Below are 23518 nucleotides of genomic sequence, written 5' to 3'. Positions count from 1 at the left end.
ACTTCAATTCAAGTCTTTTTACACTAACCCCATTTTTTTATAAACTAAATATTGAGGGGGGGATAAACTAAATATTGAGGGTGGGGGGTGTATTCGTTCCTTTTCATTGTGGAATAACCCCCCCTTAGTTTTTTGTCCTTTTTTAACTTCAATTAACCGTTTATCCCAATAAGGTCATACTTGTGTCCCCTTTTAGAATTCATTGAAACTTAAACCCTTATTCTGAAAAGCCCTTTCAGAAGGCTCCGCTTTTTCGCTGTCGTGGAGCTTCCCTCACCTCGACAAATCCTCCGATTCACCGTCTCCATGTAAAACGGCCGAAATTAAAATTTCAGACGAAAATGTTTCCCTCTGTTTTTTCTCTTCCACTACTGCATTTCTGGTTTGAGAGGACGTGAAATGAAACCCTAGATTTTCACAGAAGCAGAGAGTTCTATGGATATCTTCTTCACCTGGCGAACTCAGTTGCTGTCGCCAGTGTTCTCCAATGGCCTTTGTTTTGGGCCCCCGCGTTCAATTTTTTCCTTCTTTCCGCGTCTATCCTCGAAGACGCGTCGTCCGGTCGTCGAAGGCCGTGGCGATGGCGGAGGGACGAGAGGGGGCGAAGAAGGAGAACGGGGTGGCTTTGGTGTGGTTCAAGCACGACCTCCGTACCGATGATCACCTTGGTCTACTTGCTGCTTGTCAGTATCCGACGGTTCTCCCTCTCTATGTTTTTGACCATCGGATTCTATCTCGTGAGTGCCCTTTTCTGTTTGTTTCGGTTATTTTGTGGACATAGAGAGCTTTTAGGTTAGAGTGGACTGGGGAAGGATTGACCTGCTCTTTCTAACAGGAAAAAAAAATGTTTATTTTAATGGAAACAGCGACAGAAGTGGCAATGCAGATATATTCAACTTCAACTTTCCACATTAAAGTTTATATATATTCAAACATACAAATTCACTTACTTGACATGGTTTTACCCTTCGATATGGGGTTTCAAAACCTCATTCAGCCCAGGCCCTCAGCTAGAGGTACTCTTGCCTATAAAAAAAAAAGAAGCAAAAACTGAGGTACTTTTGTTCAAGAAAATGGCGGCAAAAAGAAAAAAAAAAGCTAAAAAAATGGCGGAAGGAATAAGGAAAACCCTGATTTTCTAAACTAAAATGGCAGCAAAGAGGGAATTCATATGCATTGTTTTTCTATATGTAGGTTATGAAAAAAATGCTATTTACTTCGGCAAAGAGTATCTCGTTTTTTTATGTTTGCGTACACTGGCGAGGACGTGAGGCAAGAAAGCCTCTCTCTGTTGATAAAATGGGAAATGTTACGAGCAGGAAATTACTCTTGCAGTAGGTTATGATTTCGGACAACTTGGGTTCCTTAAATCTCTTTATTCTTTGTGTAGGATTTTCTGATGAGATGCTGGAACTGGCTCTACTTGCGCTGGAGGATTTAAGGAAATCGTTGAAGGATCAAGGATCTGATTTGCTGATTAGTTTTGGGAGTGCAGAAAATGTCATAGCAAAGATTGTCAAAGAGGTTCTTTATCACATAGGCTTCTACTCATATTTAAACCTGAAACTCCAAATTAATGCGACGTGAACATTCATGTTTGTTTCTTTCCATGAGTAAAGCATCAGATTCTTGAGCCATTGGATTAAACTCATAGTACGACAGGTGAAAGCCACCCACATTTTTGTGGAGGAGGAGGCTGAGTACAATCTCCGTGTCATGGTTGATGCTGTTGAACAATCTTTATTGAGTGAAGCTGTTTTAGGGGGAAGACCTCAACTTGTGTGTTGGAGAACTCCATTTTATGATATCAAGGTTGCTCCTTTTGTTCATTTTTATGCATGCTTTTGAAATCCTTGGTTTGTGACTTCTTCATTCACAATATGAATGGGTTTATGTTTAGGACTTGGAGCAGCTACCTGTGTCGTACAGTGATTTTCTAAAGCTTAACATTCCTTTCACTACACCACTGACATCCCCAAATATACCCAGAATGAATTTGGGGTTAGATAGAGGTACACCTTGACCTTTTTAAGTTCTGCAACTGTCTTTCTGTAGCCAATAACAAGCTACTGTTGCTACTGATTATTTCATTCAACTTGACTGATAGAGGTACACCTTGATGACCTTTTTAAGTCCTGCAACTGTCTTTATGTAGCCAATAACAAGCTACTGTTGCTAGTGATTATTTCATTCTACTTGACTATGTGTTAAAATACCAAAATGATCAGAGTTTTTTATAGACTAGAAGTTTGTCTTTATGAATTTGTTAATGAGTAGGAATTTCAGTTTCTTGCTCAATTTAGACTAGATAATTTGACTAAGTCATGTGATAGATGAGTAAAATGTTTGAATTTTAATCTTTAATTTTCTTTTATCATGTTTGTCTGAGACAGAATAGTAACTGATTTTAGCAACTGCCCAGTGGTTTGATAATGCTTTTAGTGCCCCTGGTAAAAGATTGTTGTAGAGAAATTTGTTATATAATAGAGGAAGCAGACAGTTTAAAACCCTTTCCCCCTATTATTATTACTAATATTTTAAATTTAGTGCAATATTTACTTTTTATTTTTTTTCTAAAAGATCACATCAACGAGTCGGTCTAGTTTTATATTATACTAGCCAAAATTAAGAATAATGGTGGTTGAATTTTGCTCCATGTTTCAGGTGTTTTGCCAACATTTGATGATTTGAAGAAATACTTGACTGAAAGCTCATGCAAATTGGATGAGTCTTGGAACTCCAACAAAGCAAGATCAGCCCAAACAGTGTTAATGAAGAAGGACATTGATTGGGTTGATGTGGCAAGTGATTCTGTTGAACGGTTTTCTCAATCCAACTCAAGCAAAAGTAGACTATTATCATCAACTTCTAAAAATAAGAAGAAAAGACTGGAAGGCAGTGTTTTTGTATCAACGGATGGAAACATTGTGGGAGGTGGAACGGATGTAGTCTTGAATGCATTAGCTGCATATTTGAGATATCTGGAGGGGACTGCTAGAGATGATTGGCAAGAGTATGTGATGAGTAATTCTTCATTCTTCAAATATTTTATGTCTCAGTATATTTTCACAGATTTATATTTTGCAGTGCTCCTTTTTCATACTATCTGCTGGGTCGACTGCATCCTTGTGAAGTTCCATAAGTGTATCTAACTTGCATGGTATAATGACAGAGTGCACGAAAAAACACGTAATACCGATAGTAGGAAAGGAGCTTCATTTGGGGCCCTGTTTGGGGCAGCCCTTCAGCTTGGTACTGTATCAAGGAGGAGAGTCTACTATGAAGCAATCAAGTATGAGAAAGAACGAAATGCTGGGTTTCTATCTCCATTTGGTTATTCAGTCCATACGGTAGCAGCAGCTGTAGAAGGGGTATCCTCAATGGAGGTATGTGTCAAAGAGCCTTCCTGAGAATATAAATAGAAAATTATAAAAATCGTAGATCTTCTTAACATTCTATGAAGAAATCTGAAGGGAGAAAGACGCTTCCATGCTCCTAGCTCCATTTGCATGGATGCAATTAATGATGTGCTCACTGCACTTTGAAGAGGCTGGCCTTCTAGTACTCTTGGGTTGGCTAGACTGATGATGTTGTATGATTTACTTCTAAAATTGCCCCACATACTTTGTTAGATATTACATCAGCTTGTCATAGATTTACTTCTTAAGGTTCATTGATGTAATGATTTGTCTGTTCCAGTGGTATTCGCTTGTCTCCTTAAGAAGCCAGACATTGAGAGGAGGAAAATGGTCTGTTAGAGTGTGGCGATGGAAAGGACATCTGATTCAGGTAACTGCTATTGACTTCATGTTAGAGTTGATTCCACTCTTATCTTTCCCTGCTTTAGAGATTCTTCCTACCTAGATAAAGTATTTACTTAATTAACTCGAGCAATTGGTTATGATGCTTATGTATTATATTTCCAGTACACGGCTCTTGGCCATGAAGGTCCTGCTGTTCTCCTTGTTCATGGTTTTGGTGCATTTTTGGAGCACTTCCGTGACAATTTGTCCAGTTTAGCCAATGGTGGAAATCGAGTCTGGGCCATTACACTTTTAGGCTTTGGAAAATCAGAAAAACCAAATGTAATGTACACTGAATATATGTGGGCAGAACTGCTGAGAGATTTCATTGTTGATGTTGTTGATGAACCAGTCCATCTTGTTGGCAACTCCATTGGTGGTACTTGAAAAAGTCCTGTTTCCTACTTAATTTCAAGTCACTGAAACCTTTGCAACTATTTGATTTATATCTAAAATTTGCCTTCTCTCTGGCCAGGTTACTTTGCCTCCATTGTGTCTGGTTGTTGGCCTACTCTGGTCAAGACTCTTGTTCTTATCAATACAGCTGGTTCAATCATTCCTGGATATTCTCCTGTCCAATTCACTGAAGTAAGTTAGCTTTCTTTCAAAGACTAAATATTACAGTATAGGAATTTAGCTTTTCATTAATTGTTTCAGGTAGGACGGACAACAGGGGCTGTATCACTGGCAACTCGACTGCTTTTGCTGTTCTTGAGGCTAGGAGCCAGGAGCATACTGAAGAGTTACTACCCAACTGTTAAGTTTACTTTCCATAAGTCTGTTTATGCTATCAGAGCATGATATTCATTTCTAATCAGGTGGATGTTAACCCCATGTATAAATATTTGCAGAATAGTTCTCGAGTTGATGATTGGCTTGTCCACGAGATACTGAGAGCTGTATCCTCAAATGCAACTAAGACATGGTCACATGTCTGATTCTTGAGAATACACACTGCAGTGAATCATAACATACTAAGTGAAAAAGTGCAACCTATGCTGTATTTGTTGTGTGTGTTTTCCTTGACATGTAATGCAGTCGCATGATCCCGGTGCTCTGGTTGCTCTTGAAAGTGTTCTCAACTTGAGCTTGTCAATTCCGCTTAATTATCTATTTGAAGCGTTTGGAGGGAAAGTCTTGGTCATTCAGGTGAAGTTAAAAGCAGAAGAGAATGGTTAATGTTGATTATGCTGCCTAGAATTTGTCCTTTTGCATGTGGGCTTAACTTTTCCTTAAAATCTAGGGGATGAAGGATCCATTGTTGAAATCTGAGTCAAGAATATCCATGCTTAGGGAGCATTGCAGTGGCATCACCATCAAAGAACTGGATGCTGGTAAGTGTTTTAATCCGTCAGGAACTACATATCTATCTAATTTTGTCTCATCGGTTACAATGTTTTATTCTTTCAGGCCATTGCGCTCATGATGAGAAGCCGGAAGAAGTGAATTCTATTATTCTGGAATGGACAACAGTGATGGAGAAAAGCCTTCAATCCTTGCTGAGAGGTTAACTATGATAAAAGCCTTTCGTAATTGTGAATATGCTTCCAGGCATTAACTGGAGAAAAGTATTAAACCCTTAGAGTTTGAGTTGGAGCTTGCTCTCACCATTGGATTTTGTTAATTAAAAAGTTGCTTCTATCATTCAACCCTGTGATCGATGTGAATTGATTTGGTCGACTTTACACATTGAACATTCACAATTTCTACTGAAACAATCCTGAGTGGGGAAAAAGTCCTCTCTGATTTGGCTGTTGTCATATAAAGTGGATAAAGTTTCAATCCTTGGTTGTTTGATTTTATGTTTCAAATTTTTATGAATTTTAAAAGAGTACTTTTTGAACGCCATCAAGTGTGTGGTGTGCCCCTCCCTTTCCTATAATTTCAAACAGGGTCTTAACCAACTGCGTAGATTTGCACAAAAAATCTTCAGTTTATTACATATATCTGTTTACTGTTTTCATCTGTAGGAAAATTAAAATCTAATTTCAGACTGTCCTCATCTAGATGGGTTTCGGTTTAACTGAACGGTAACGATGAGAGAGTCTTGTGCAGAAATGTAGAGGAGAGATTGCAGAAAAGTTGGGTATATAGAGGATTGTATAGATGAAATGCTCCTACATTTCAGCTCTTGGCCTCATTCATGCTTCGGTTCTAGGCATTCATAGTATTATTTCCCTAGTTTGTTCCAATAGCTCATTGTATACATACATGTTTTAACTTAGGTCTCATAGCTCATTGTATACATACATGTGTTAAATTAGGTCTCATATGAAATGATCTATTATTTGTTGAATTGAACTACGATTTTGTATTAATTTAAAGTGGTATTTATATACAATTTTACAATAAAAATTACCTAAACCGATGGGTGATTCAGAGAAGTCAAAGGAGTCTTATTCTTATGAACGACTCAACTGATTAGTTTATAGAGTCAAGGTAATCTATTCTTTATGCCACCTTTGAAGATTAACCACGGTTAGAAAGACCAATCTTATCTCTTAGTAGCTAAAACTGTGAACGTGTGAATAACTTGGTAAGGAGATCAAGAAGTTAGTCAGTAGGAGCAATATGAGCAACACAAAGTAGACCAAATTGAACCTGATCACGGATGAGGTGATAATTAACTGTTACATGTTTCATTCTGGAGTGAAACATGGGATTGGAGCTTAACTGAGTGGCACCAATATTATCACAATAGATTATAAGAGAAGATTGTAAAATCACATTAAGTTCAGTAAGTAGATAAGCACACTCACCGACGTTCAGCAGTAGTAGCAGCAACTAATCAATACTCAACCTTAGTAGAAGAACAAGCAATAGTGTATTGCTTCTTTGAAATCTAGGAAATGAGATTATGCCCAAGATAAATAAGGTAGACACTAGTGGAAGAGTAATCATCTTTATTGCTAACCCAATCGGCATCTGAGAACCCATGTAGAGATATAGGAAACTTACGATGTGGAAAAAAACCCTTTATCCAATGTGCCACATAAATATCGTAAAATTCTTTTAATAAGTACCTAATGCTCGTTAGTCGGTTGGTGCATAAACTGGGACATCTTATTGACAACAAATGAAATATTAGGCCGAGTGAGAAAGAAATATTGTAGGTTGCCAACTACTTCATGAAACTGAGATGGATTAGAAAGAGGAGAGCTTAAGGTTATTGTGAGTGAAGAATAGTTCGTGGCAATGGGGTGACAATAGGTTTAACATGTTCCATATGAGTCCTTTTGAGTAGGTTTTTTATGTATCTGTGTTGAGAGAGTAATATGCCATTGCGATGCGAAGCAACCTCAACTCTAAGGAAGTAAGAAAGAGAGCCAAGATCTTTAAGAGAGAAGCATTGAACGAGGCAATCAACAAATTGAAAAATAAGGTCATCACTATTGTTAGTAATAATAGTATCATTGACATATACCTGTAAAAATAGAACATGCTTGCTAGTATTGAGAGTAAATAGGGAAGTATCAAAGTGAGAATTCTTGAAACTTGAACCCATAAGAAATTGACGCAATTCATGATACCAAACTCGTGGTGCCTATTTGAGACCATAAATAGCTTTATGAAGTTTATAGACATAAGTTGGAGGGTCTCAATCAACAAAGCCTGGTGATTGTGCCATATAAACATTTTTTGAGAGCCGACCTTGAAGAAAGGCATTGTTGATATCGAGTTGACGAATGGACTAACCATTGCTAACTGTAATACTAAGTACAAGTCTCACTGTGGTGGGCTTAACAACTGGGTTAAAAGTCTATTGGTAATCCACACTAGGTCGTTGATGAAATCCTTTGGCCACAAGACGAGCTTTGAATCGGTCAATAGATCCATCAAAGTGTCTTTTTATTTGAAAAATGCACTTACAAACAACAAGATTAGTGATATCATCAGGAAGAACCAGTTCCCACGTCCCATATGAGCAAGAGCATCATATTCTTTAGACATAACTCGATGCCAGTTATGATCTTTGAGAGCTTGAGTCATGGTAGTAGGTTCAAGTTCGGGTTAGGATGGTAGGTGTGTGTGAAGGTTGGATTTTTGAATTGGTTTACAGATATAGTTTTTGGCCTGAGTGGTCATGTGATATTGGATGAGTTGTCGGGTGGTAGATCATTTCTTGATGGATAGATGAGTAGTATTTGGTGATAGTTGGATGTGTCGTGGTTATTGCTCAATTTTTGTTTGATATGTTGGTGTCTCAATGGTTTATGAATTATCATCATCGATTAAGGGCGCCCTAGAGGTGGAGTGTTAGAAGTTGGTTGTGGTGACGAAGTTGATGAAACGTAAGCACATGGGGAATCCAAGTATCTATGGTGGTGGAGGTGGGAGGAGGTAAGTGATTATTAAGGAGGTTGTAATGGAAGACTGACTCTACAAACTTGACATGACGAGAAAAATATATATATTTGAAATAGATTGTTCAAAACACAAGTAAATATTTTGAGATAACGAGTATCCAAAAAATACACATGGTTTAAACCTTTGATCAAGTTTGTGAGATGTAAATGGACGAAGCCAAGGATAACATAAACAACAAAAAATATTTAGTTTAGAATAATTTGGACTTTTGTGGAAAATTAATTCTTAGGGAGATGAGTGTAGCGGTTGGCATCTTGTTTATTAAATAGACAACAATGGCAAAGGCATGGGACCAAAAGGAAATTGGGAGGCATGAGAAAGTATGGTGAGACCAATTTCAACAATATGATGGTGTCGTCTTTTTTAGTAGCCATTGTGTTCAGGTGTATGGGGGTGGAGTGGTTAGGGGGGAGATGTCGTTTAAAGAAAGATAATTTTTGATACCCATAATTGTTTGAATAGAGTTTGATAATTTTTCTTTTGAAGTTATTTTAGAAGAGCTTAATTGTTCTTTTGGAAGAGCGTGATGACCTAATAGATGATGGCAATTGGATGATGTGGTTTGACTTGAGAGAAAACAAGAATTAGAGAAGACATAGATTTACTAGCCGACTACTTATACATCTCTAGTACTTCCCATCAAATGGATCGGTTCTGTGTGAAGATCTTTCACATGAAAGGAAGATGGTAAAAATTCAACAAAAGCATGATTAGTAGTGCAAAATTGAGTGATAGAAATAAAGTTATTTTGTATGGTTGGTACACAAAGGACATCATTTAAAGTAAAGACAGTAGTGGGGGTTGGAAGATATATAGAACCAGTGTGGGTGATGGGGAGATTAGTGCTATCGCCAATCATAACATCATCAGAGCCAATATATGGTACATGAAGAGATAAATTTCTCAAATCTATTGTGAGATGGTGAGATACTCCATTCTCAAGTAACCAAGTCGGATTGCTGGTGGTGACTTTAGCAACATAATGAGCTCGTGGCTGCCGAAGTATGAGGTGGAAATCCAGTGTTGGGTGGTTGAATTGGTAGAAGTTGAAATAATGGACATCACTTAGCCGAGTGCCCTTCACAAATCTGACAAAATCCCAAATAAGGACGAGGTTGATGTCGGTTGTTGTAAGTTGGCCAGGGTTGTTTGGCTACAGGCACCAGCCCGCATGACCAGTAGGATATTGAGAGGGAGATCGCCAGTTGTTGTTGGACTTTGGTGAACTCCAAGTGGTATTTGTTCGATTTATTGGATTTTTAGTAATTGGAAGATGTGCATAAGGTGTTATGTTTGCATGAATGGTTGCTTCAAAAGATAGAAGTTTTTCATGAAGTTCATCAAAGGTGATAGGTGTATCTTGAGTTTGAACAACACGAACAAACTCTTTGTAGTCATCTCTAAGTCCATCAAAGACATTTTCTGTAAAATCTTCCTAATCCATTTGTGCTTTTAGTATGGCAAGTTCATCTACATGGGATTTAATGTATTGAAGAAAATCAATGATATTCATAGTATATTTGGTGGGATTTTTTAGAAGATTCTTGATTTGTTTAATGCGGCCACAAGATGGTTTGGTGTATGTATTGGCAAAAATAGTCCATGTTTCTCTAGAGGTGGTGGCTTGAGCAATGAATGGGATAATTGTAGGAGATAAAGAGCTGACGAGGCATTAAGGATCACTTGATCTTGTCGGATCCAAACATTGTAAGCTGGATTTAGAGAGAGGTTTGTAGTGAGGGTCTTTGGTAGACAAGGTTTGGAGCCAAGGAGATCATACAGAGTTTCAAACTGAAACTTCCATGAGAGAGTTGGTAGAGGTGAGTTTGAGAGGAGTTTGTGCAAAAATATTGATTGTAATAAGGTGAAAATTGTTGGTGTTGAGCACTGTTGAGTGCACTAGAGCATTTAGAGCTTCGTTTGTAGTGGACATAGTGATTGATTTGGTTGAGTCAATGTATGTAAAATAGGTAGTGAGTAGGTAGTCTAAGACCGTGAGATTTTTTTTTTCAATCTCTCTCACATGTGTGAAATTCAGACGTGCAGCTCACTTATGTGTGTTGTCTTCAACCACCCGTTGATGAAGTAGAGAGCGGTGATTGCAATCACCAAAAAAAGAAACTGGTGGAGTTAATGGAAGTGGATCGCATCGAACTACAATGACACCATCCGAAGGAGATATTTTACGGTGACGGGGGAGAGGCTAGATGAGCGAATGGTGGAAGTACTGATCTCGACGAGGGAGAGCAAGACATTCCTGCAGAAAGCGATACAAAATCAAGGTCGTTGACGAGTAACAACGCAGACCGAACGGCGAATGGCGCCTAACAAACGACGATGCATGCAAACAAATAATAGGGTCAAACGATAGTCGAGCAGAGGAGAAAAGGAAGAGAAAGAGACAACAAAGATTCTGAGTGGAGGTGGTTAGAACACAAATGCAACGAAGGAAAATTAAATGCGTTGCTCTGATACCATGAAAGGAACTATTGTTTGTTGAATTGAACCACAATTTTGTATCGATTTAGAGTGGTATTTACATACAATTTTACAACATAAATTACCTAAACAAGCAAGTGATTTAGAGGAGTAGAGGAGTCTTATTCTTATGGACGACTTAATTTATTAGTTTAGTCAAGGTAATATGTTCTTTATCATAATGTACACACACAAGTTTTATTAGAAAGATATGTCGATGAGATAATATATAAATATACTTTCAGGATAGATGTTACAACTCTAGGATTGTAAGATATTCAATTAGAAATACGATTATGATATTGCACATCTCTGAATCTCTCAAATAATATTGGTTTTATGCGTCATATGACGATCGTGCTGCATGGCAGCCGATCTTAAAGACCCAACACTACCGTCTGACTAGCAAGCTGAGGAAAATAGGAAGTAGGAGGACCTTCTTATTATTATTCTTACTTATTTCACATTCCCTCTTTTTAATATGATGATAATGATGATGAGATGATGACAATGATAATATCAACAATAACAATAATAACAATAATAATAATTATAATAATTATAATATTAATTTTTTTCATAATAGATATTACATAGCTTTGTGGAATCCAGGTCAATGGAGTTGGGTCGTCGATTGATTCGTAATGACATTAATAATTTTAAATAAAAAATCAATCGACGAAGAACTTGTATGAGCATTACAATATCTCATAATGATAGGGGAGGACTATTGTTTAAAAACAAAAGGGTGAGATGTGCAAACCCTCCTCACAATGTAAGTAAGCTGGTTAGCCAAGTTTGATCGACTTGTTTACAATAAATCCGCTAACATCAATCGGGTTTTATCTCCTTTCATTAAATAATTTTTATTTCTTAAAAGAAGAAACCTTTCTAATTTAGTAAAAATTAGCCAAAACGGACTTTATGCTGTTTTTTTCTAAAAAAAAGCGATGGTGTTACCCTTTAGAAGCAAAATGGTTTTACGCGCCATATGATGGTCGTGTTTGCATGGCAGCCGATCATGGTGGAATCGCCCACGAAGCCTCCTACGCCCTCATCTCCCTGCCCCCTTTCCTCGACCATCTCACTCGTTACTCACTATGTCTTGTATTCGCCATCCCCATCCCCATCCCTATCACTTCCCGTCCATGCCCTCTCCCTCTCCTACTCCTGATGACGCCTCTCTCCCCTCTACCTCCGACGCCCCCCACAATGAACCAACGCCGCCGCCGTCGGCCTCCACGCTGATGAGGAGCAAGCTGAGGAAAATACCCCATATCCCCATTCGCCGCGGGAATGCCGTCAAAAACGATAATGCTGAGGAGGAAACAACCGCGGATAAGCAACCCGAGCAGGACCATTCATCGGCTCCGATCGCTGCGTTCTCCCTCGGACTGAACCATATCCGCACTAGATCTACGCGTTTTCACCTTCGCTTTTCCACCCCTCCTGCTGCTGTTGATGCTGATAACGCGAAGAACAAGAATAAAGACCGCGATGTGCCTAAGGATCGACTACGGGTTAGGCTCCCGCCCCTTCCCCCGCTTGGTTCGTTTCTACCTGAACACGGTGAGCTTCTTTTTCTTCTTACGTGGGAAGCGTATTCTTTTATATTTTTCTTTTGCATGTTCTCGTCGCTACGCCAAATGTTCTTCTTTGGCTTGGTTGCGTTTTGCTATCGCCGTTGCTGCGAGGCACTTTTAGCAGCTCCTTTTTTTTGACTCTACGCACTTTAAGCTCATGCTTGACTACTAATCCGATTGTAGAATTCGCGTTATCCTGTCTTTGATTCGGGAAAATGCATGGAGTTGAGATTATTTAGTGGTTTCCATGTTGTATTTAACACTTAATGGGTGTGTCTGCCTCAATTTTATCTTCCATTTAATCTGTACAGGGAAAAAAAATCTATTCAATCAATCCAAATCCCTCAGAGGTCCATTCCCACCCTATCCGGAGGCTGAGGTAAATGATGTGGCTCGGCTGTTAAAGGTTTTATATATTCTTATGTTCCTCAACATGATTAGAACTAAATATGCAGGGTCATCTACTATTTGTTGACACAGCGAAATCACAACGTTTTCAGGCTATTGTCAGAGTCACCAGTGGTCGTAGGAAGATAACTTCTGCCAAAATCAAGAGCTATTCCCATGAATTGAATTCCAAAGGAGTCCGTCCTTTTCCTGTTCGGAAGCCTCGCTGGTTAAGCCATCCAGAGGTGCTTGTTCTTCTATCTTGTTTCTCTATACAAGTTTCTGTCTTCTGTAGTTCACTCTATTTTTTTGTTGAATGTATTTATTGCAGGATATTATGGCTGTTATCCGAAAAAAGTTTGACAAATTAAAGGAAGAAGTTGACTCTGATTTAGGTATTTTTGCCGGTGATCTGGTTGGCATACTTGAAAAAAATGTTGATTTTCTTCCAGAGTGGAGGAATGCCTTGGAAGATTTATTGGTTTTAGCTCGACAGTGTGCCAAAATGTCACCCGCTGACTTCTGGTCACTGTGTGAAGGTATAGTTCAAAAGCTAGATGATCGAAGGCAAGAACTTCAAATGGGTATTGTCAAGCAAGTGCACACGCGCCTTCTTTTTATTCTCACAAGATGCACACGGCTCCTACAGTTTCATAAGGAAGGCTGCCTAGCAGAAGGTGAACATATTCTTGGGCTTCATCAGCTCAGTGATTTGGGAGTTTATTCTGGACAAGTCTCAGGTTACAAGAGTTTTTTTAGTGGGAAGGATCTAACAGATAAGACAAAGAAGTCCTCCCATGGGCATGACCAGGATGGTACAAAACCAAGTGCAGACCAAGGTTCTGACACTGCTAAAAATCCTTATTCAACTCCAAGCAAGAGTAGGATATCTTCTTGGAAGAAACTTCCATCTGCAACTGAGAAGAATCAAAAGAAAGGAGAAGGTGCTGGTGGCTCCCCTCCCTCAGTGCATATAGTTCTGAGAGATGAGGCAAAGATGGTTATGGATGAAAATACTGAAAATGAATCCTTAGAACTTGCTATTGGGACCTTCACTAATATGTCAGATTCTTCCACAAACAAACAAAAGATTTTATGGAACATCTGGGGAGAGCAACACATTGCAGTTGATGGGGATTCAATGATATGTCGGATTTGTGACAACTCTATACCAACAGATCGTGTGGAATACCACTCTAGGATCTGTACCATTGCTGATAGATGTGACTTGAAGGGATTGACTATTAATGGCAGGCTTGAGAGATTGGCTGAGACTCTTGAAAGAATACTGGAATCTTATTCACCAAAAAGCACAGATACTTCAGAAGGCAGCCCTCGGGCTGCAGAGCGATGTATCACAGAAGACTGTGATGCTCCATTTCCTACGCAATGCAATAATTCTCAAGCTTTGGAGGAATTGAATGATTTTCTTCCAAATTCTGATCACAGTTTGATCACAGATGATCAAAAGGATTTATTGTCCACATCATCTAAAATTAATAATGCTGTAAGTTTCACAACTCGTGATCGGGCTCGGGTTGCTTCATCATCTGGTAGCATTACTCCTAGATCACCACTCTTGACCTCATGGACTAGCCAAGTTGGTATTCTTTTTTCTGGAAGCCGTTTAACAGTGGAGCTAGAAAATATCCAGGTAACTGTTTCCATACTCTACCATTTTGACCAGTTTTTTATGGTATGTCTCCATGCTAACTCGAAAAGCATTTTCTATATTTTCTGTATTTTTATTCTGGACAAAAAAGCACATTATCTTGGAGATGAATCATGATACTCTGCTACAAGGATCCTCTGTTCCTTTGCTGGAACCATAAAAAGTAGTATGGCATCATAATCACATGATTAGGAAGGAGAAGGTGTAAATTTTCATCCCCCATTTTTCTTAGGTGTTGATTTCACACCCTTTTCTTCTTTCTTTTTTTTTTTTTTTTTTTTAAAGAGAATGAGAAAAAGATTTTATTGAGAGAATTGGGACAAATTACATTACATTGGAGACATTTATAAGGAGTCTCAAATGACTAAAAAAAAAAGAGCTAAAATCCATAATCTAGGGGAAGAGCACTTCCTACAACAAGATGATTCTGGGAAGCACTGGCTTTAGCAAGAGAATCCAATTAGTTAGTCAAATTTCAAAAAAAGGAACTTCCAGTTAAATTCAAACTCTAGACATTATTAGTCTGCTTCTGGTTATTCAAATTTGTAGGTAAACTGGATCCATATTTGGATCATTATTTGGACAAGATACATGTGTAAGCATATATTCAATGGGTTTTGCTATCTCGTAGTAGTGTATAACTTGGGAACTGCTTGTATTTCCAAATCGGTTGAACATTGAAAGTCTTTTTAAGGCATATATTTGCACTTGAGCTTTCTTATATAAGAGGTTATCCATTCATCATCCTTAAGTGATTTTGAAAATGCATGGTGTACTCCAATGGCAGAATCTACAATATTGCATTAATCAATATACTGCAAGTAGTCAACTTCATGAGCTATGAGCAATCACTGAATTAAGCTGTCTTTAGCACAGAGTAGTTTCATTTGAATGATACAAAATGAACTCTAGCAGGATCTCTGACGTCTGAGACCTCTTTGTGAGGTGAACACCTTCCTCCAATGTTCCATGCTCCCACATCTGTACTAAAAGCCAATTTGGCCAAGGGTAATTTGAAGTATTTCTTCACATCCAATCAACTTCCGTTAGCATACAGATAGCTGTCAGTGCATGGGCCTTTTTCATTCTCTCAATACTATCATTCCAATAAAAGATGGCTTTGTGCTCTTTTCATTTAACTTATCTGTTTTCTTTGTAATTCTGCCCTTTGATATTCTGTTATGTTCTTTCCCCTTTATCATATAACTCGTTGTAAGCCTAAACTGCAATTCTGTTCAATTACTTTCTCTGCAATTATCATATGGTCTGGCAGATACAGACTCTTTTGGATATTACTCTATCCATTGCAAGAGTAGATAGTTATGAGCTCAGGTCAATGAAGCAGTTGATTTCTTGTCTTGGTGCTCTGAGAGATCTTCACCGGGATATGACAGTGAATGCGTTGTTTGTAGACACATTTGGCCGAAGGATAGAGAAATTATTACAGTGAGTTTTAATTCATAATAATATTGGACTAATGAATTTTTTTTTTCAGTGAGATTTACAGTCTTTTTTCATCTATCCTCTTTGTGAAGAATTCGTACTTGTGACATGAAAAATTTTAAAATCTATTTTCTGATCACTCAAGTTAAACTCTCATTGTTATTGTATGTGAAGTGAATACATATGATTAATTTTTCAACTTTACAAGATAGGCCCTCCATTAGGTTCATTGTTGTGTAAGTGGATCAGACAATTATTCATCTACTAGGTAGCCGTGTACTTGAATCAACTTCGTTTTCACTAACTGTATCTCAATATGTTGGGTGGACTCTGTAGGGATAAGTATGTAGAACTTTGTGGGCAGATGGAAGATTATAAATTGGAATGCTCAAGTTTTACAGCTGAAGAAGATAACATTGTGGTGGTAGAAGATGATATCAGCCAGAGCTTAAGAACTAGCCCCAGTGGTTCAAACCATAAGGAGCGGACATCTATTCAGGATTTTGAAATTATAAAACCTATCAGTCGAGGAGCATTTGGACGGGTTTTCCTTGCACGAAAAAGAGTAACTGGTGACCTATTTGCTATAAAGGTATTTACATATATATATATATACATGCTGCCAATTTCTCTGTTGTCTTCTCTTCCAATTTTCTATACTTAAAAAACTTTATTTTGTATCTTATTCATTTAAAATTTTAATATGCCGGTTCCCTTATCTCTCTTTTGTTTTTGTTATTATTATTATCAACTTTTGAATATGGGTTTCTCTGACAGTCTTTCTACACGTCTGTAGGTTCTTAGAAAAGCTGACATGATCCGTAAAAATGCAGTGGAGAGTATTTTGTCTGAGCGTGACATCCTAATATCAGCTCGTAATCCTTTTGTGGTGAGGAGGTTCTCTAACTTTGTGACTCTTTCAGAGGAGACATTTAAGTACCTCAATATACTTATTTGTTAACACTTTTTTGGTATATATTGACCTACAGGTCCGATTTTTCTATTCCTTCACTTGTAGGGAGAATCTTTATCTGGTAATGGAGTACTTAAATGGTGGAGACCTTTACTCTTTGCTGAGGAATTTAGGCTGCCTGGAAGAAGAAAGGGCACGAATATATATAGCTGAAGTTGTAAGAATATATCATATCTCTCTTAGTACGTTAGAGTTATTTCCATTTGAAATGCACGTTATCCTTTTTAACTAATTTCAGGTTCTTGCATTGGAATACTTGCATTCTGTGAATGTGATTCATCGGGACCTGAAGCCAGATAACTTGTTGATTGCTAGTGATGGTCATATCAAGGTGGGCTTGTTTGTTACAAAAATCTATGGAAAGTCCAAGTTTATTGTGTTCTTTATTGTGCTTAGAAGGATGTCATCAACCTACTATCCAAACAAATAAATTTTGGTGTCCTGTATATTGACTATATCATTTCTCATAAGGAGCAAATCCTTCTCTTACAGTTAACAGACTTTGGACTGTCTAAGGTTGGTCTTATAGACAGCACAGATGATCTATCAGGTCCCTCTGTCTTCAATTCAAGTCTCATTGGGAAGGATGAATCAAATTCAACTTCAACTGTGCAAACACAAAAAAGAGAAGAGCGTCAAAAGCAATCAGTTGTTGGTACTCCTGATTATTTGGCACCGGAGATACTGCTTGGAATGGGACATGGTATCTAATCTAATCTCAGGGTTTTGCAACTATTTTCATATTTGATATGCTTGATGGTGGCTTTAGGTTTTTGGTTCCGTATCTACTTCTATTTGATGTATTAGCTTCTTCTCTGTTTCTTAGGTACAACAGCAGATTGGTGGTCTGTGGGCATTATCTTGTACGAGTTGCTTGTGGGCATTCCTCCTTTTAATGCACAAAACCCACAGGTGCTTCATATATGATCTACAACATAATAATCTATTAGTGACTTATTATGATAGTTGTACTTTTCTTTGACGACGTTTTCCTGTAGGTTGTACGTCCCATAAGGATTGGTTAGTATTCAAGAAGTACATGCAAGGGTTTGTTATATTGATGAATAGATCATCCACTGCACATATGTTGAGCACAGAGGCATTTCAACCGTTCTAGTAGGCTAATGTATAATTTGCTCAACAATTGTCAGTTCATAACAATTTCAGTGTAGATTCCAGTGGGATTGTTTGTGGGTGAAAGTTTCACCGCTTTGTAGTTTTGCTTATATTCCTCGTCTTAGTCTAATCATTTTGAGAGTGAGAGTTGCTGTAGGAAAATAGTTCCATATTGGTTTGCGTTTTGAAAGCTCCTGTGCTTAATGGTAGGAAAGACGCTTCTTCCTAAGTGCAATTAGTCATTTTGGGAGAAGCAGACCCAACTTCAGTATAGTACTAGAGTAGGTCAAAGTCCATTTTTTTTTTGTTTAATAGCCTATATATGTGTTTTCTATTGTCTGTCCTGTTATGTTTTCCATATCTTGGGTTAGGTTGTCTGTTTAAACTTAGACATGGAGAAGAGTATTGTTAGGTAAAAAGTCCCACTATTTCATAGTTGTATGGGTTATCCATATCTTATCTTAGTTGTGTGAGAGTGAGACAAGTTGGTATTGGAAAATAGTCCTACAATGATTTGGGCTTGGAAAACCAAATGCTCTTTAGTGGGAAGAGGCCTCCTAATTTCGACTAGTCATTCTGAAAGGATTTTTTCTTATTTAATGTTCATTATGCATACATACTACACCCTCTTCACTGATGAAACTTAATTCAAGACTTCATATTAGGAACTCCCTTCCCCTCCCCCCCAAAAGAGCATACCTTCAATTGGGATTATTTACAGTCATGTACCATTAACTTCTCAGCTCAAAATAGAGGCTTATCTACCTTTCCTCGTACATTTCTTGTTTTCGTAGATAACCATTGACCTCGTTTCCTTTTGAAATAGAAGATATTCATTAATTTCTTCATGTTTAGTAGCTTTTGGACTTCACCCTACCAAAGGCACCTCCAATCCGGATGCCCTGTTCAACAAGGTCGACACCAACGCCGCAGTTAACTATTCATAGCTTGTTATCCGAGATATTCCTTGACAAGTGGATCATGCACTACAAGGTACAGCATTCCCCTTCATGACCGGTACAATCATCTGATCCCTCTTTTCTAAGGCAAAATGATGGTTCTGTAGAAATACAATTACCAAGGTCCATGTCAGACACCACAACGATCTTCCTGACAAAGATCAACATGTCCATCCGGTTACAAAGATCGAAAAGCCGCTCCCAACAGCCTCCTTTAATGCTGAAAAAAGCGTAATTACAAATCCACTTTACTAAATGGCCACAAGTGGTGGGACTTAGATTGTGATTGCACAGGGTGTCAGAACCCTATCGACAGTGACCCTGACGAGACATCAAGGCGTAAAAGCAAAGGGAAAAAGTAAAAGTCGTCCAATGATCTCCTCAAAGAAAGATATGAGGTTGTTAACCCTCAGGTAGGCTTCTTCAAAGACCCGACATGCAAGTTTGATTACTATGTCCTATACCCTAGTGTTGAAAAACAAGAACAAGGGCATTTTTGGTTATTTTACCTTTTCGTTATTAATATTTCTTGATGTAATCTTATTCTACATGTCAAACTATGTCTACGGACCAAATTTCATGTAAAGGAGATATAGAGAATTAGGGTTTTCGCTTAAAGTAAGAGCAATGTTGTAAATTGTCCTCACCTACTCAACCCTAAATCTATAAATAGAAACTGGAGGAAGTCCAACCATGAATTTTCAGTTTTCTTTTCTCAATTTCTCTTCTCCAAGCTCTCTCCTTCTCTTTCTCTCTCTTCAATCTTTCTTCTTCTTACTTTTTACATGGTATCAGAGCAATAGATCGCATCTGGAAAAGATCTTTGTAAGTTTTTTCTCCTCTTTGAACCAGAAATCTACATAAAGGAAAATCTTTTTCCAAGTTTTTGGTTTTTGGTCAGTAAAAATTCAAATTTTTTCTTTTTTTTCTCTGTCATAACCCTAGGGTTACTGGTCTTACTATTCTAAGAACATATTCTGATGTTCTAAACTACCAAAAGAGGATCTTTTATGCTGATATGGAGGTGTGCACCAAAATTCCAGAACTGTAGCTGCTGACGTCAGTCCTAGTGCAGGTTCCAGTGCATTTTTTCTTATGAATTTAATCCCCTTGTAGGATTTTCTTAACTATTTGATATGCACACATCTTATAACTGCCCTAATTATATTTTTTTACATGGTGGGGCCCACTAGAACTGGTTGATTTGGAATTTTTTGAAGGTTTTATTTGATCTTCTATATCTGATATGGCTGACTCTGGTGAGGTTTACACTCCAGTAAAGGGGTCATATAATCCTGATGGTAAAGATATGATCACTATCACCTCTGATAGTTTAAATGGTAATAACTACCTTACTTGGTCCAAATCTATTAGAATGTACTTGAAGGGCAAAAACAAGTTAAAATTTATTAGAGATGACCCTCCTGTTCCTCAGGATGATGATTGGGAGGCTGAAGATAGTCAAGTGATGACTTGGCTTATCAACAACATGGAATCTAATATCAGGAGTCAAATTATGAACTTTGAAACTGTTAAGGCTATGTGGCTATCCTTGGAAGCTCTTTATGGACAAGAGAGCAATCTTTCCAGGGTAATGAATTATATATTGATTTTTTGGCTTGAAAAGGGGTAACAGAACTGTGACAGACTACTATAGTTCTTTTTTGAGCATTTGGCAGGAAATTAATGTCTTTCATCCTTTTACTACGGATGAAAAGGAACTTCGAAAACAACAGAGTCAACTGCTTGTGGCGAAATTTCTAGATGGATTGGGTGCTGAATTTGACAGCATAAAGGCTCAAATTTAGGCCTCAGATGAAATATCTAACCTCTCAACTACCTTTAATAGGGTACAAAGAGCTGAAAGGACTATTATGCCTAGAGTTGGAAAAGATACTAAAGCGGGTACTGCCCTTAATACATTGGCTTCAACATCTAATTCTATTGACTCTTCCAATGGATATGATGATTATTATTATCATTTTTATTATAATTTGTATTATTATTATTATTATTATTATTATTATTATTATTATTAGCTGTAATAGTGGTAGTAGTATTAGTATTATTTGTACTTCTAATTTTATCTTTGCTGCTTGAATAGAGGCTTATATAGCTTTTCTCATGCATTTCTCTTTTTCACAGATACCATGGATCTTATAAAAAAGAACATATTCACAAACTCTTTTCTTGTTTAGTAGCTTCTGATGTTAGTTTCTCATTGTATGACATATATGTACATGTTTTAGTATTATATTGTCAAGTAATGCTCTTATGTTAGTAACTCTTAGATTTGTATTATGCTTTTTGAGGTTAGGACTATTACGACTACTTCTACTTGTTTACCATACCAGCATATCTTAAGTTCTGTAATGTGCTAATTTAGTTCTGCATTTGGCTTTACTTATTAGTCTTTTTCCTGCAGAAAATTTTTGATAACATAATGAATCGAGATATGATTTGGCCACGGGTTCCTGAGGAGATAAGTTATGAAGCATATGATTTGATTAACAAGTATGCCCTGTTGAAGAGCAGTCTACTTTTCCTTTATAATGTCCTTGGTTCTGACACAAGTGTCTTGCAATTCAGATCCAATTAAAAAAAGTTTTCTTTTCTTTCATGTGAGGCTAAATCTGTTTAATTTAAACCTGTAGGCGTAATGAATTAGTTGATAAGCAATGTCAAACAAGATTTCCAGTTAATTGGCAAGTCCAAGTGACCTGGACCACCCAACTTTCTGTAGTTAGGTTTGCCTGTGGATTTGCTTGGCTGGTCAATCTAGGTCAAGTGACATGAGCTGACTGGCCCCATATTGTGGCTTCTCAAACTTATCGCCCAAGAACTGTAATATTCCCTGACCTTGATCTGAACCAAAACTTTTTTTTTTTTTTTCCATCTCATGAATCTCCCTATCTGTATGTGTTTTCCTCATTTTTGGGTTAAGCATGTAAACCAGGTCAGGTTGGTCTTATCAGACTTTGACCAGATCTGTTCTATATTGATGTTTTTTACTGGGGGTAGTCTGGATTATGTACAGTCCCCTTTATTTATGACTCTGATGTAGTTCATAAATAACTTCATTATACGTTTTAGTGATGAGACAACCATGGTGCAAACCCCTAAAATTAGTGCCACCAGCCTCCCACTTTCATCACCTTATGTACTCACACAGCACATAACGTAACTTTTCAGTCAGAAGCGTCTAGCTTATTTGTGACCTCTAAATTTTTACTCCCTACAGATTGCTGATAGAGAATCCCTACCAAAGGCTAGGGGTGACAGGTGCTCAAGAGGTAACTCTAGTAAACTTATAGTTAAAATATTTTGCTCCATAGCTCGCCTCATTTCATTAGTTCCAACAAAATTTGATCAATGTCATAGGTGAAGCGCCATCCCTTCTTCAAAAACATAAATTGGGATACCCTCGCTCGGCAAAAGGTGATATAAATAGACATAATTTGATGTTGTCATCAACCATTCGCTACTGATGTTCAAGTATAAAAGTTTTTTTTAACAAAAAAAAAAATAGTAATACTGATGATCAACTCTTGCTTGTAGGCTGCTTTCATTCCCCCTATTGATGCCTATGATACAAGTTATTTTGCAAGCCGTTATATATGGAATCCAGCAGATGAAGAAGTGCTTGCATCTGCTCATGATTATGATGATAAGTGTGATTCATCCAGCGTTAGTTGCAGCAGCAGCAGTCCACACAGCTATGAGAATGATGAAGAGGTAAGAGTTGGATTTACCATTGTTGAAGATATATGAATGAATGTGCATATGATCAATATTGAGGGTACATAAAAGATTATCACAAAACAGTAGCAGGAACAATAAGTTTTCAGCATAAACTTCTCCAAAGCTCAGTCCCTAGTGCTGAAGCCAATCTACTAAGTCGGTATTCCAATTTTACACATGCATCTAGGCCAAAGGCATCTGATCAAAAGAGCTTCCATATTAGTGGTGGTGGCATGTTTAGAATAACTAAAATGAATGAACAATCCAAAGAGCTTGAAACAGTGATTCCTTTCTCTTTTTTAATAGTTAAAAAACAGGTTATATCAGACACAAGACCAGCTTCCATATTATTATGTATGACACCTAATCTTTGTTAAACTAATCTTCTGAAACAGGTAGACACTTGTGGTCATCTTGCCGATTTAGGTGGACCAAACCTTCAAGTGAAGTACTCTTTTAGCAATTTCTCGTTCAAGGTAGGAAAATGTTCCCAATTTTCAATTTGCTCAACTATTATATCTCTAGGACTTCAACAGCTAATTTCCTTCTTCTCTTGATTGTGTATAGAACTTGTCTCAGCTAGCTTCCATAAATTATGATATGATGAAGAATACCAAAAACCCGAAGAAGTCTTCTTATCCTCCAGTGCCATGACAGTGTTTACGTTTTTGCATGGAACGGAACTGCTAATATTTATACCGGCAAAAACAGGCATTCTGCTTGAGTTTCCATTGTGGCATTTGTTTATGTGCTACAAACGGCAGCATGACTCCATAGGAAAGCAAATTCCCGCCATTCATGTGGACGAGGAAGCTGGAATGATGGGTTATCTAGTTCATATTCTTTGTTCACTGGGCTATGTAATTGCAAAAAAATTAACTTCCAGTGACTTTGTAAATATGTGAGTGTAGATTGAAAAAAATTAACTGCTTATTGTTTCTCCTGTTAAATGTCGAGGCATTAAAGTGCAGAAGAAGGGACAGGCAAAATATATT

The 23518-nt window shown here is 37.6% G+C and overlaps 2 protein-coding genes across 4 annotated transcripts; both read left to right on the top strand.

Moving 5' to 3' along the window:
* Window positions 1–325: 325 nt before the first annotated feature.
* LOC137948435 (cryptochrome DASH, chloroplastic/mitochondrial) lies at window positions 326–5581 on the top strand. 3 transcript variants are annotated; one of them, XM_068794518.1, is made up of 14 exons: window positions 326–737; window positions 1391–1524; window positions 1663–1812; window positions 1901–2012; window positions 2665–3013; window positions 3173–3386; window positions 3700–3789; window positions 3927–4182; window positions 4279–4391; window positions 4461–4559; window positions 4655–4702; window positions 4842–4952; window positions 5047–5137; window positions 5214–5581. In XM_068794518.1, the coding sequence occupies exons 1-14, from the start codon at window positions 488–490 to the stop codon at window positions 5312–5314; spliced, it is 2118 nt and encodes a 705-aa protein (XP_068650619.1). In that variant the 5' UTR covers window positions 326–487; the 3' UTR covers window positions 5315–5581. The 3 variants fall into 3 exon arrangements, with proteins under 3 accessions (XP_068650619.1, XP_068650620.1, XP_068650621.1); XM_068794519.1 differs by lacking the exons at window positions 5047–5137; window positions 5214–5581 and having other exon boundaries at window positions 4660–4702; window positions 4842–4897; XM_068794520.1 differs by lacking the exons at window positions 4842–4952; window positions 5047–5137; window positions 5214–5581 and having other exon boundaries at window positions 4461–4545; window positions 4655–4675.
* A 6216-nt stretch (window positions 5582–11797) lies between these two features.
* LOC137947621 (probable serine/threonine protein kinase IRE) lies at window positions 11798–23372 on the top strand. Its single transcript, XM_068793418.1, has 17 exons — window positions 11798–12218; window positions 12544–12611; window positions 12688–12864; window positions 12951–14273; window positions 15565–15737; window positions 16071–16326; window positions 16531–16623; window positions 16724–16864; window positions 16946–17038; window positions 17200–17410; window positions 17534–17619; window positions 21208–21296; window positions 22024–22075; window positions 22164–22220; window positions 22341–22517; window positions 22919–22999; window positions 23091–23372. Exons 1-17 carry the CDS (start codon window positions 11798–11800, stop codon window positions 23175–23177), a joined length of 3585 nt encoding a protein of 1194 aa, XP_068649519.1. The 3' UTR covers window positions 23178–23372.
* The last annotated feature ends 146 nt before the right edge of the window (window positions 23373–23518 follow it).

Source organism: Aristolochia californica, unplaced genomic scaffold (genome assembly GCF_029961685.1).
Source record: "Aristolochia californica isolate CCGP_79_NKW_82.1479 unplaced genomic scaffold, dmAriCali1.0.hap1 SCAF_13, whole genome shotgun sequence".
Classification (NCBI taxonomy): Eukaryota; Viridiplantae; Streptophyta; class Magnoliopsida; order Piperales; family Aristolochiaceae; genus Aristolochia; species Aristolochia californica.
Note: the sequence above shows the minus strand (reverse complement) of the source record. Positions and strands in the feature narration are given on the sequence as shown.